We start from the raw sequence: 14944 nt of genomic DNA, 5'->3' as shown, positions 1-14944 counted from the left end.
CGCACCTCCCCCAGAAGATGCCCCAGTGATGCAGGAACCTGAACCCCTGCCCCCTACACCAGACTCTCAACCATGCATTAATATGCCCCATCATGCTATTCTTGTGCTCATTAGACAATAGACAATAGATAATAGGTGCAGGAATAGGCCATTCGGCCCTTTGAGCCAGCACCGCCATTCACTGTGATCATGGCTGACCATCCACAATCAGTATCCAGTTCCTGCCTTATCCCCATAACCTTTGATTCCGCTATCTTTAAGAGCTCTATCCATCTCTTTTTTGAAAGCATCCAGAGACTTGGCCTCCACAGCCTTCTGGGGCAGAGCATTCCATATATCCACCACTCTCTGGGTGAAAAAGTTTTTCCTCAACTTCGTTCTAAATGGCCTACCCCTAATTCTTAAACTGTGGCCTCTGGTTCTGGACTCACCCATCAGCGGGAACATGCCTTCTGCCTCCAGTGTGTCCAATCCCTTAATAATCTTATATGTTTCAATAAGATCCCTTCTCAGCCTTCTAAATTCCAGAGTATACAAGCCCAGTCGCTCCAATCTTTCAACATATGACAGCCCCGCCATCCCAGGAATTAACCTTGTGAACCTATGCTGCACTCCCTCAATAGCAAGAATGTCCTTCCTCAAATTTGGAGACCAACACTGCACACAGTACTCCAGGTGTGGTCTCACCAGGGCCCTGTACAGCTGCAGAAGGACCTCTTTGCTCTTATACTCAATTCCCCTTGTTATGAAGGCCAGCATGCCACTAGCTTGCTTCACTGCCTGCTGTACCTGCATGCTTACTTTCAGTGACTGATGTACAAGAACACCTAGATCTCGTTGTGTTTCCCCTTTTCCTAACTTGACTCCATTTAGATAATAATCTGCCTTCCCATTCTTACCACCAAAGTGGATAACCTCACATTTATCCACATTAAGCTGCATCTGCCATGCATCTGCCCGCTCACCCCGCCTGTCCAAGTCACTCTGCATTCTCATAACATCCCCCTCACATTTCACACTGCCACCCAGCTTTGTGTCATCGGCAAATTTACTAATGTTACTTTTAATTTCCTCATCTAAATCATTAATATATATTGTAAACAGCTGTGGTCCCAGCACTGAACCCTACGGTACCCCACTGGTCACCGCCTGCCATTCCGAAATCGTTAAGCGCTACTCTTTGTTTTCTGTCAGCCAGCCAATTTTCAATCCATGTCAGTACTCTGCCCCGAATACCATGTGCCCTAATTTTGCCCACTAATCTCCTATGTGGGACTTTATCAAAGGCTTTCTGAAAGTACAGGTACACTACATCCACCGGCTCTCCCTTGTCCATTTTCATAGTTACATCCTTAAAAAATTCCAGAAGATTAGTCAAGCACGATTTCCCCTTCATAAATCTATGCTGACTCGGATCAATCCTGTTACTACTATCCAGATGTGTCATAATTTCATCTTTTATAATTGACTCCAGCATCTTTTCCACCACCGACGTCAGGCTAACCAGTCTATAATTCCCTGTTTTCTCTCTTCCTCCCTTCTTGAAGAGAGGGACAACATTAGCCACCCTCCAATCCACAGGAACTGATTTTGAATCTATAGAACATTGGAAATGATTACCAATACATCCACGATTTCTAAAGCCACCTCCTTAAGTACCCTGGGATGCAGACCAGCAGGTCCCGGGGACTTATCAGCCTTCAGACCCAACAGCCTATCCAACACCATTTCCTGCCTAATATAAACTTCCTTCAATTCATCCATTACCCTAGGTCCTTTGGCCACTATTACATCTGGGAGATTGTTTGTGTCTTCCCTAGTGAAGACAGATCCAAAGTACCTGTTCAACTTGTCTGTCATTTCCTTGTTCCCCATAATGAATTCACCCGCTTCTGTCTTCAAGGGCCCAATTTTGGTCCTAACAATTTTTTTCCTTTTTTCCTTTTCACATACCTAGCAAGTGGCACAAGCAGCAATCCTGAGATTACTACCCTGGAGGTCCTGCTCTTCAGCTTCCTACCCAACTCCCTGAATTCTCTCTTCAGGACCTCCTCCGTTTTTCTACTTATGTTATTGGTACCAACATGTACCAAGACTTCTGGCTGTTCACCCTCTCCCTTCAGAATACTCTGCACATAGATTACTACTCTGATCTTTCGGAGGACCAATTTTGTCCTTTGCTGTCCTTCAGCTCCTATTGTATCCGTAGAGGTCCTTAGGATTCCCCTTCACCCTGTCTGCTCGAGGAACCTCATCCCTTCTTTTTGCATCCAATTTCCTCTTGTGTCCTCTTGCATTTTTATACTCCTCAAGTACCTCATTTTTCCTACTTGCACATACCTGCTATACACCTCCTTCTTTTTCTTAACCAGGGTCTCAATATCTCTTGAAAACCAAGGTTCCCTAAACCTGTTATCCTTCCTTTTTATTCCGACAGGAACATACAAACTCTGTAATCTCAAAATTTCACTTTGAAGGCCTCCCACTTACCAAGTACACCTTTGCCAGAAAGCAACCTATCCTAATCCACACCTGCTAGATCTTTTCTAATACCATCAAAATTGACATTTTGCCAACCCAAGGACCCGATCTATCCTTCCCTGTAATTACCATGAAACTAATGGCGTTATGATCACTGGATGCAAAGTGTTCCCCTATGCAAACATTTTCCCTTCTCTGTCTCTTTCTTTAATAGGAGATTTCGTATTGCACCCTCTTTAGTTGGGATTTCTATGTACTGATTAAGGAAACCATACTGAACACATTTGACAAACTTGTTCCTATCCAGCCCTTTTACAGTGTGGGAGTCCCAGTCACTATTTGGAAAGTTAAAATCACTCCCTCCTGCACCATCTCCTAAGGCATGTGTTAAACTGTATGATCTTCCTACGTTTGGCCTCACTAGTATGTGGCATGGGTAGAAATCCTGAAATCACAACCCTGGAGATCCTGTCATTTAACTTAGCACTTAACTCCCAGAACTCACTTTGCAGGACCTCGTCACCCTTCCTACCCATGTCATTGGTAACAACGTACCAAATTACTGTTGCGCCTATTAGCTGAAGCACTGGGGCGGTCATGCTAGAACCATACAAAGCATTGGTAAGGTCACAGGTGGACAGAACATTCAGATTTAATTATCATTTTGCACTAAAAATTTGATAGGACTGCAGAGAGTTCAGAGAAAATTAACAAAGATTTTGCTTGGGCTGGAGAGTTATGAGAAGAGATTGATTGGATTGAGATTGGTTTCCTTGATGCAAATGCTGAGGGAAGATTAAATAGGCAAAAATTACACGAGGCGTTGAATGAATACTTTTTACTATGTAGTGAATAGCTATATTCTGCATCTTTTTGCCTAAGTGTGAAGAAAAGAACTTTCAAAAAGGAGTTACCTGCCATTTTATAAACACAAGAGATTCTGCAGATTCTGGAAATCTAGGGTAACACATACAAAATGCTGGAGGAACTCAGCAGGTCAGGCAGCATCTATGGAAAAGAATAAACAGTTGAAGTTTTGGGCCAAGACCCTTCAACATGTCTTGATAGAAAGGAGCAAAACATCAGAATAAAACATCGGAGGTTGAGGGGAAGGAGTCCAAGCTAGCAGGTGATAAATGAAGTTTGTTCTGGCTACTCCTTCCTCCCTCCCTTTCCAGTCCCGATGAAAGCTCTCAGCCAAAAATATTGACTGTTTATTCTCCTCCATAGATGCTGCCCGACCTGCTGAATTCCTCCAGCATTTTGTGTGTTCAACTGTTGAGAAGGAGAGTTTGAGTTAGAAGATCCACTCTTATGTGATTGAATGATTGAGCAGTTTCGTAGGGTCACATTATCCATTCATCTACTCCTCTATTCTACTCCTCCAGTAGGACTCCTCTTCTTCTACTCTTCTACAGTAGGACAGAGATATAGAATGATTCCAACAGTCTGATCCAGACAGCCCTGCGCCTCACTTCACTCCCCCCCCCCACTTTCCGCCAGCCACCTGACTTCACCTATTACCTTTTAGCTTGTACTCCTTCTCCTTCTCCCACCTTCTTATTCTGGCATCATCCCCCTTCGTTTCCAGTCCCGATGAAGGGTCTTGGCCCAAAACATCAACTGTTCATTCCTTTCCATAAAAGCTGCCTGACCAGCTGAGTTTCTCCAGCATTTTGTATGTGCTAGCTGTTATTTTTCCCCCTTCTTTTCCACCATCCATGGACTCAAACCTTCCCTCCAGGAGAGGCAGTGACTCACTGACAATAAATCTGTGGCGGTCAAGTGATGAACGTTTTACCAAAGACTGAAGTAAACTTTGTAGATGATTAAGAGGGTTTCATCAGTCAATATAGATAGAACTATCACTAAATAATCAGGGGACAGAAACTTCATTTTCTTTTCATATAAAATAATTCGATTAGATAAGATTAGATTCAACTGTATTGTCACTGTGCCGAGTACAGATACAAAGCCAATGAAATACAGTTAGCATCTGACCAGAAATGCAAAGAATAGTGTTATTTACAAAATAACTCCGAATAAAAAGTAAGTGCTACAGCACACAAATATAAAAGTACTGAGACAGTACAATATGGGTTCAATACTGTTTAGCGCTGTGATGTGAGGTTCAGCAGGGTCACAGCCTCAGGGAAGAAGCTCTTCCTGTGCCTGCTGGCGCGGGAGCGGAGGCTCCTGTAGCGCCCACCAGATGGGAGGAGAGTAAAAAGTCCGTGGTTAGGGTGAGATGACAACAACCTTGGATTTCTCTTATTTTTTATGATCTATTGTCTCACATTTATCTGGCATGCAGATCTGTCAACTCCAGTCTAGCCTGGATGGTATACTATCTTGGTACCCCTGATGAAGTCATTAGTGAAATTAAGCAAACATCTCACTTCTGATTTCTGAGAGACAAGACCATCGGTGATGCACTGCATAATAATAAAGCTGAGCATGTTAAATATGTTTTTAGATATTTTTGTATTTGCAGTCAGACCAAATGTCACATTGATAAGTCAAGATTGTAAGCAACACCTACCTGTACTGGACAACGGTCATGTTCTGCTCTCCACAATGTCTTGCACATCGGATATATCTCATCCAATTTGACTTGTTGGGGTCACTGCCATCAATAAAGTGTTGTAGGGATCCTTCCTGATCATATATCTGAGAAAGAGGTCAGAAAGTCAAATTGTTAATTGGATCAACAGTGATCACTCCCTTGCTGCCTTGGCTGTATCTCTGCTGGATGTCCAAGCTGGAAATTTATGATCATTTAGTTTATCACTGGCATGAAGCAATTCAGGAATCTCTCAAGCCATTAAAAATAAATTAATGGTAGAAAGTGTGAAAAAAAACATACTTCTCAATTTTTAATGAGCTCTTTACTAGCAGTCAAAATACAGAAATAATGAGATTGAAAAAAAGTGCCATTTTGGGACCATATTTTCTTCAAGAGATTCTCAAGGTGAAAATAATCTGCTTCTTGGTCCAACCTGATACCTACTTCCATGGTAACAAAAAGTGCAACATTGATTAATTATAACATTGCTTTGTTTCAAGCTAAACACAAGAGACATTGGCAGACTTAATTTTTATTTTTATTGAGTATTGTTTAAACCTACTATCTTTGCACTTTCTGCCTAACCATCTTTACACTATTCTGTTTTGCATTAATTCCTGTAATTACGTATACTGTTTACTCTGAGAGCTTCATCCAATCTAGGAATTCCCTTGCAGCCTGATATTTATGACAATAAACTGATCTGAATCTGAATTGGACATAATTTTGAATGAACTTTAATATTAGATGTTCTTGTCTAAAAATACTCTATAATTATTGAAATGCTGAGGTGGGGCTAATTTTGATAGATCTTATGGAAATATAATTTATAACCAAAATAAATGAATAATAAAATGTTTTATTGAGCGTAGTCTGTAATTTATATGCATCTAGCTTACTGTCAATATACATGTTAAAGAAAATGTCCTAATAAACACTTGCTGCAATTTGTCACATTAACTACAAATCACGGTGAAATGATTTAATTGTGGATTGATTACAAGAATTTTAATAGGAATTTCAAAGTAGTGTTATCCTTTCTTTTCAACAAATATGGCATTTCAAATAGAGAGAAATATATTGGAATGTATCATGCACAAGCTGTTTGCACATTAGAAATTTGCACTCTTTAGTTATCTTCACACAATTTGGCCACTTTATTAGTTATCTTCTGTAATAAGGTACCAACTGAACGTATGCCTGTGGTCTTCTGCTGTTGTAGCCCATCCACTTCAACGTTCAACATGTTGTGTGTTCAGAGACACCCTTCGGCAAACCACTGTTCTATCACGTGGCTATTTGAGTTACTGTCACCTTCCTGTCAGTTTGAACCAGTCTGGCCATTCTCATCTGACCCCTCTCATTAACAAGGCATTTTCACCCACTGAACTGCTGCACACTGGATGTTTTTTTGTTATTCACACTGTTCTCTGTAAACTTCAGACACGGTTGTGCGTGAAAATCCCAGGAGATCAGCACTTACTGAAATATACAAACCACCCCGTCTAGCACCAACAATCATTCCACAGTCAAACGCACTTAGATCACATTTCTTCCCCATTCTAATATTTGGTCTGAACAATACTGAACCTCTTGACCATGTATGCATGCTTTTATGCATAGAGTTGCTGCCACACTTGGTTGATCAGCTATTTGCTTTAACGAACAGGTGAATGTGTAGCTAATAAAGTAACCACCAAGTTCAGAAAGAAAGGAATAATTAGAGATTAAATTTACCATAGTGGAGTGCTGGTTAGAGTGCTTCTATAACATTTGTTTGTAGTTCAGTTACTTAGAAGAATTATTTAATTCATTCTTTGGAAATACCCTGTTACACATCTGAGGGAGTCACATCTGCAATATGATTAAACAAATCTTATATCCCTTTTTATTATTTTTTTTAATTTGCTGCCCTGTCAGCACTCCGATATAATACCATAATTTTGATTTGAAAGATGTTTTGGAGCTACCTGGATAACCTTGACGTACAGAAAGATGGCTGGATTAGATTAGATTATGAAGACACGCAGTCCTCTTTTATTATCATTTAGTAATGCATGCATTAAGAAATGATACAATATTCCTCCGGTGTGATATCATAGAAACACAGGACAGACCAAGACTGAAAAACTGACTAAAACCACATAATTATAACATATAGTTACAACAGTGCAAGCAATACTGTAACTTGATGAAGAACAGGCCATGGGCACAGTAAAAAAAAGTTCAAAGTCTCTCGAAAGTCACACATCTCACGCAGATGGGAGAAGGAAGAAAACTCTCCCTGCAATGCCCGACCACAGTCCGACTCTGAGTCGTCTGAAAACTTCGAGCCTCCAACACCGAGCACCGAGCACCATCTCTGCCGAGTGCTTCAACCCCATCCCTGGCCACCAGCAGCAGGCAAAGACAAGGATTTGGGGCCTTCCCTCCAGAGATTCTGGATTGCACAGTAGCAGCGGCAGCGAACCGGGCATTTCAGAAGTTTCTCCAGATGTTCCTCCGTGCTTCTCACAGCTGTCTCCATCAAATCAGAATTGTGCACGGTACCCTATTTAACAAATACGATATCATTCACCGGAGAGGCTGCGTGCACTGCGTCGTGCCGCCATCTTCTCCTCCCGCCTCCCAGATAGCTGGATTAGTAAGATATTTGACCATCTTCCTTGAACAACCTTGTGATCTTCCTCACTGCAGAATCTAGCTTTTTATAATTGCATTTATTTTTCCTCCAGTTCTATAACAGAAAGTCAGTATTAGCTTTGGTATTGGTATTGGTGTATTACTGTCACATGTACCAAGATGCAGTGAGGAGTTAGTCTTGCATACTGTTCATACGGATCAAATCATTCCAATGTATTGAGCTAGAATGAGGTAAAGCAATATCAATGTGGAATGAAGAGTAAAAGCTGCTGAAAAAGTGCAGGTCAAAATCATTATCAGATCGAATGCAAGTCCAACATATCGTATAAGAGGCCCATTCAAGTGTCTAATAACAGTTGGATAGAAGCTGTCCTTGAAGCTGGTGCTACGTGCTTTTAGCCTTTTGTATCTTCTGCCCGATGGGAGATAGGAGAAGAGAGAACGTCTGGAGTGGGTGGGGTCTTTCATTATGCTGGCTGTTTACTCAGGCAGCAAGAAGTATAGACAGAGTCCACAGAGAGGAAGGTGGTTCCCAGGATGTGTAGAGCTGTTTCTACAGAGCAGTTGCCATACCAAACCATTATTCATTCACACATAATGTTATCTATATATAGTTCATCAATAAAAATTGGTATGGGTCAATGGAGACATGCCAAATTTGTCTAGCCTCCTGAGGAAGGAGAGGCATTGGTGAGCATTCTTGGGCATGACAAGGTTTTACCAACACATTGAGACCTCCTGATCTCAGTTACTGATTTAAACCTAAAATATATTGTCCTACTTGTAGAAGGTAACTTCAGTATTCTTTACTGATCTTTTCTATACTACTTTGCACAATAACAATAAGAGAGAGAACTACATTGGCCTTTAGGATTTCCGGAATTTATATTCTTGAAGCATCTTTCCCTGAAATATCATTCCCAATTCTCAGTGAGCTCTTACTTCAGCAGGATCCAAAAAGAGAGAGCTGGGGATGACTATAGCTTCAGTGATCTCGACGTTCCTTGATAAAATTCTCCTGGAAAAGACATTACTCTTTTATTCAACTACAATTGTCTCACCTAATTATGTGATTCATTACCTTAGGAATAGTCATTACCCAATGTCACAGTGAAATCGCTAGTCTCTCTGTAAAAATCACTGAAATTAACTCCAAAACTTCATTGTAAAAATAATAATATTCTTTCAGCAAGTAGGCTCTATATTCTTCCTGTAACTATCTTTTTATTTTGCAAAGATATAATCCCCAACATTATCTACATTGGAAACAAAAGAGAAGTTCACATTTGAAGGATCAAGATTGCAAGCATCCAGCAATAGGTTTCAGCAATAAGATCACCTCAGGAAAGTTGTGTGTTGACTTTCCATTAGGTTTTCATGATGAGATAGCACCAAGACTAATCAGACATATGCTTTATAGTAAATCATGGATCTGATTTCCGTTCTACAAAAGCAGCAAAATGTAAGATTACCAAACACTAAGAGAATCAAAAAATTTGCAAAACTTTTAGTAAAGTTTACTTGCAGCTTTTTAAAATAATTTTTCCTCCGTTGTTATTGAATTGCCTCATTTAAATATTTTACTGTATCGTCTATATTAACTGCAATAAGTACCATGATTTGTTTGGAAGAAATTAAGAAATTTAGTTTGCTTTATTAAAATAATATATGTCCAGCATGATCTGGCAACAACTCATCAACAAAGAGAAATACAATTAAACAGATAACATAGACCAGTACAACATAAGAACAGGCCTTTCAACCCATGATGTCAGTCCCGAACGTGATGAAAATTTAAACTGCACATCTGCCTGAAGATGGTCCACATCCCTCAATTCCTGCATAGTACCTCTTCCTATAGATATTGCCTGGCTTGCTGTGTTCTAAGGAGCTAGGGCTTTACTCTTTGGAGAGAAGGAGGATGAGAGGAGACATGATAGAGGTATACGAGATATTAAGAGGAATAGATAGAGTGGACAGCCAGCGCCTCTCCCCCAGGGCACCACTGCTCAATACAAGGGAACATGGCTTTAAGGTAAGGGGTGGGAAGTTCAAGGGGGATATTAGAGGAAGGTTTTTTACTCAGAGAGTGGTTGGTGAGTGGAATGCACTGCCTGAGTCAGTGGTGGAGGCAGATACACTAGTGAAGTTTAAGAGACAGGTATATGGAGGAATTGAAGGTGGGGGTTATATGGGAGGCAGGGTTTGAGGGTTGGCACAACAATGTGGGCCAAAGGCCCTGTACTGTGCTGTACTATTCTATGTTCTATGTTCACCAGCATTTTTTGTGTTATGTTTGCGATATTAATATGTCTCTCCAAGTGCATCTTAAAAATTGCTATTGAATCTGCTTCCACCTCTTCCCTTGGCAGTGCACTTGAGACACCGATCATGCCTTGTGTAAAAATCATGCTTCACACATCTTTGAACTTTCCCCCTCTCAAAGTTATGCTATCAGGTATTTAGCTTTTCTTCCCTGAGAGAAAGACTCTGACTATCTACTCTACCCTATCTATGTCTCACATAATTTTATATATTGTACTTCTAACAGGTTGCCCATCAGCCTTTGGTTCTACCCAGAAAACCAGGGTTGAAATTACTAATATCAGAGGGCATGCATTTAAGGTGAAAGGGGTAATTTCAAAGGAGATATGAGGGGCAAATTTATTTTACACAGTGCGTTTGGTGCCTGGAATGCATCATCTGGTATGTGGAGGTATGGATGGTAGGTGCAGGACAAGGAGGGGATGTAGACAGTGGTAGCCTGTGTTGTTCATCCACGTGTTGAACTGGAGGAGGGAGGAGGGAGGAGGGGAGGGGAGGCATTAGTGCTGAGGGAACATTGGGTGCCTCAGCACCTGGACTGGTGTGCTGAGGGGGGTGTGAACAGGAGGGCAATTGTCAAACCTATTGAAGAATTGGTTTAACTCATTGGCCCATTCATGACTGCATTCTGAGGCTCTACAGTTAGGCTTGAAACCAGTGATGTTCTTCATGTCTCTCCACACCACCCATGTGCTACTCTGCCCAGTCTTGTTCTCCAGCTCTCTCTTGTATTCCTCTTTAGCCATCTTGATCTTCTCCTTTAGCTCCCTGCACAGAGTACCTCTTTAATAAGTAGGATCTGACATACAAAGTATTCAAACACACTTCTTTATCCCAAAGTCCACTGCTTAAGTGCAACAAAAAAGGGATAAAAAAATTATTAATATCCTGATTTAACTGTAATCAAAATGAGCACAATGTAGTTCAGTTATTTTAGCATTCCAGCCAATGATATTCTCTGCTGCTGATGATTAAGAGTTAGCCATAAAATTATTCTAGGTGTTTTTATTCAGCCGTCAGAGGGATTTACTTCTTATTGTTCCTTAGTTGAGGAATCTAAGTCAGAAAGGCCACAGAATGGGTGGAAAATGGGGTGTTAAATAAGATTAATATACAGGACTGAGGTTCAATGATAGAAACTCTACTAATATCTGGCATTGTGCAGTGAAAAAGCTTCTATTATCAAGCAATTACATCCATGCATGCAAAATTTTAAAAGAAATGTCATCTAACCTGGATCCACTCATCTATGTACTTCTCTCCTCCCCGTGCATACTCTAATTGAAAATACTTACCATCCTTAGAGAGTGAATGAAGGCAGGTAATATCATAGTCTATCCTTCATGACAGAGTTATTGACTTGGACTTCACTATGCTGAACAAAATACATGATTTGTCTGCCTACTGTCCAATTATGTCGAAATCTGCCACGAGTGACTCAATCACTGTGTGTCTTTTAGATGGGGCTGTGCAGAGGATGGTGTAATCAGTAAAGAGATCAATGCAGGTTTTGATAAATCAACTTCTATATCATCAATAAAGATGAGAAATAGTGAGGGCATGCATGAGTGATAAGCACATACATATCGAAACTGAAGCCAAGTATGAGGGCCTAGTGCTTTCTATCCTCCCGGAAAGAAGATAGATATACGAGAAATTTGATAGGGCTGTTCTCACACGTACAATTAAATGCACAAGATATCCCAAAGGGTAGTGCTTTAACATAATGAGCATGGTGAAACAGCAGGTAGTGCTGCTGCCTGATTATAAACACAAGAGATTCTGCAGATGCTGGAAATCCAAAGCAACACACACAAATTGCTGGAGGAACTCAACATGTCAGACAGCATCTATGGAAATGAATGAGCAGTTGACGTTTCAGCCCAAAGAGCTTGCACTACCTTACTTTCCCTTTTCTATTTTCTATTTATGATTTGTAATTTAAATTTTTAATATTTACTATCGATTTGTATTCCAGGGAGCGCAAAGCGCAGAATCAAGTATCGCTGTGATGATTGTACGCTCTAGTATCAATTGTTTGGCGACAATAAAGTAAAGAGTAATCTGTGCTTGATCCTGGTATCTGGCATTGTCGTCGATTCATACAGCATAGAAACTGGCTGTTCAGCCCATTAGTCTAGGCCTACCATTAAGCACCAAATTTACATTAAACTATTACAAATTCTATTTTATCTTCTCCACATTCTCATCAGCTCCCCAGATCCTACCGCTCTTCGACCCACAGTTAACCTAAACACTTCCATATCTTCTGTTTGCGGGTAGAAACTGGTGGGCCTGGAAGAAACTGATGGGGGTCACAGAGAGCACGTGCAAACTCCACACAGACAGTACTAGAGGTTTCAGCTGAGGCTCCTGGAGCTTTGAGAACACATCTCTGTTAGCTGTGTTATGGTATCTGTTTCCATTTTCTCTGTGACAATGTGGGTTTTCCACATGTGCTTGGGTTTCTTCCCAAAATCACTAAAATAGATTAATTGGCTATTGTGAACTATCTTTAGTGTGGTGAGTGGCAAGAAGAATGGGTTGTAAGGAAGTACTGTAGGTGGGAGAAGGGATTGATCTGACAGTTGGCAAAGCTTTGATGAGCTGAATGGCTTCCTTTGGCATAAAAAATGATGGACACTAAAAGGATCAAATGAAATGTATGCTTTCGGAAAAGCAGGGTGGGGAAGACATGGTCACCTCGGAGAAAGTGACAGTGGATAAAATACTGTCCTTGCTCAAAGGAATGTGAATTCAAATCCAGTTTAAACTAATTACATGATAGATATTCCTGTATGTTAAATAATCTACTTGACAGCAGAGATAGTTTTTATGCTGTAACCCGTGGTTTTGAGTAGTTGAATATAACCTGTCCTGGATTATATTATAGAGAATAAATAAATATTACAGAGTAAAATCAGTCACACTATCAGTTAACTGCACCCTACTTGGAGTTAATTATTTTGGCCAACAACAACAGCAATAGTTGGATTTGGGGGAAATCTACCTTCTTTATCAATACTTCTATCTTGCAATCGTAACTACACTCTTAACCAGCAATGTGAATCTGATCTCTGGATTATATTTATGCACAATCATACAGAGTGTCCATACATTGCCATCAGTGAATCCTTGGTCTTCCTCAAGCAATAGAGCAGTGACAATCATATGGCTGAATGCCTTCCAAACCACTTCAAAGTAGCATTAAAAATAACTGAATAGGATGCACAGGAGTTATATGTAGGACAGACTGAATAAGGATGACAGATTTCCTTCCCTGAAGGCCTTCAGTGACAAGCAAAGAGGAAATTGGTGAACTTCTGATTCAGTGTAGTGTATTCTGCAGACATTGCTTACAGTGCATTCGTTAGACTCCAGACAAACAATGCTGCCAAGCCATTTGTAGCTCGGCGGTACAGTGCAGATACAATATGTCTTATTCCATTCACTTTCAGGAATAACTAAGACTGTTCAAGCTGTGTTCGGTTGTTACTAAGTGTTCTGGAACACCAGTCCATGAGAAGAGGCTTCTCAGCTCATCAACAGTGTGCGAGGGTGTAGTGGAGGCTATTGGGAACACTTCCGGCCTCTTTGTAGCTACATCCACTACCACGAAGAAATTTGTGCCAATGAATGGTCTGACAAATTCCACATGAATCCTATGCAAAGGCAATGTAGGCCATTCCTAGGGATGGATAAGTGCTGCTCTTGGCATCTTCTGGATGTGTTGGCATCCCGAACATGGCAAGCTGCTCGATCTGCTTATCTATCCCAGGATAGCAGACAAAGCTTCAAGCCAATGCTTTCATTTTGACAATGCCTAGATGATTGGCATGTAACTCCTCCAAAACTTTAGCTCTCAGCTTGTGTGGTAACAATAAATCTCGATTCCCAATTAGGGCAACCACCATCAAGGGCAAATTCATCCCGGCACCAGTAAAAATGGGAGAACAGGAGTTTCTGCTGCACATTCCAGCCACTTGTGTGTTATGTAGACCTGAGACTATGTAGGGTCTTTGCTGGTTTCTCTTTGGATCATCTCCAGAGTGGTAGGCATAGTTCCCTCTAAGCTGTGCATGTGCGCACAAAGGAAATTAATGTGCATCCAAGAGGTTAGTTACCTAAAATAATGTATTAATTAATAATTATACTTATTGAAAATAATCTTTTAGCTAACTGTTTCTGTTAACTAGTTAGTCAGTTTTTCAACTAATACAATGCACGTCACTAATTTACGTCACCTCACCTTTCCTGTTCCGGTTTGTACAGCTGCATCACGGCGGCAGCCACCTTTGACGGACAGTGTTCATATCGTAAAGTTTACAAGGATCTGTTTCAAATCCTGTAGATAGCTTACTAAATTTTTATTGGAAAAAGTATTGATTCACTATGTCGAATTCAAAAGAAGCGAAGGGCGTGAAGTGCAAAAGAACTGCAAATTTGTTTAAAGTTGAATGGCTTAACAAAATAGTAGAAACTGCTACACTGAAAGCTCATGAGGTCATGAACGTTCAGCTACAAGAAATATTTATGTATGATTCAGAAAATGGAGTTATCTGTTTGTATTGTCATGATGCGAAAGTTGCTGGAGAACTTGCTAGTGGAAAGAGGGATGATATTTGGAAACTTGACCTTTTGAAGCGTCATTTGGCAAGTAAATCACATTTGGACAGTGTACAAAAGCACGGGCAACAAAACCCGTCATTACCCGTTACAGGAGTGCTACGCATGTTACGGTTGAGTGCAGATGAGCGAGAGCGAAAACGATCAAACCCAGAGGAGATCAAAATTGAGGTACAAGAATGGTCAGCTTTTGATTTCTCCGCAATTGCAGATTGTGACTTCACATTTGGCAATGAACAAGTTAATGACTTATGTCTGAAATATCATGATTTCCTAGCTGAAAATATTGTAAAATATTGTAAT

The 14944-nt window shown here is 40.6% G+C and overlaps 1 protein-coding gene across 1 annotated transcript in view; it reads right to left on the bottom strand.

The window, feature by feature from the left end:
* The window catches only part of prdm6 (PR domain containing 6), a 228263-nt gene that overhangs the window by 96196 nt on the left and 117123 nt on the right, over positions 1-14944 (bottom strand). Inside the window, exon 3 of the mRNA XM_063069171.1 lies at positions 5024-5151. Coding sequence (XP_062925241.1) covers positions 5024-5151 — 128 coding nt within the window. The remainder of the gene's footprint in view (positions 1-5023; positions 5152-14944) is intronic.

This window comes from Mobula hypostoma, chromosome 16 (assembly GCF_963921235.1).
Source record: "Mobula hypostoma chromosome 16, sMobHyp1.1, whole genome shotgun sequence".
Lineage (NCBI taxonomy): Eukaryota > Metazoa > Chordata > Chondrichthyes > Myliobatiformes > Myliobatidae > Mobula > Mobula hypostoma.
Note: the sequence above shows the minus strand (reverse complement) of the source record. Positions and strands in the feature narration are given on the sequence as shown.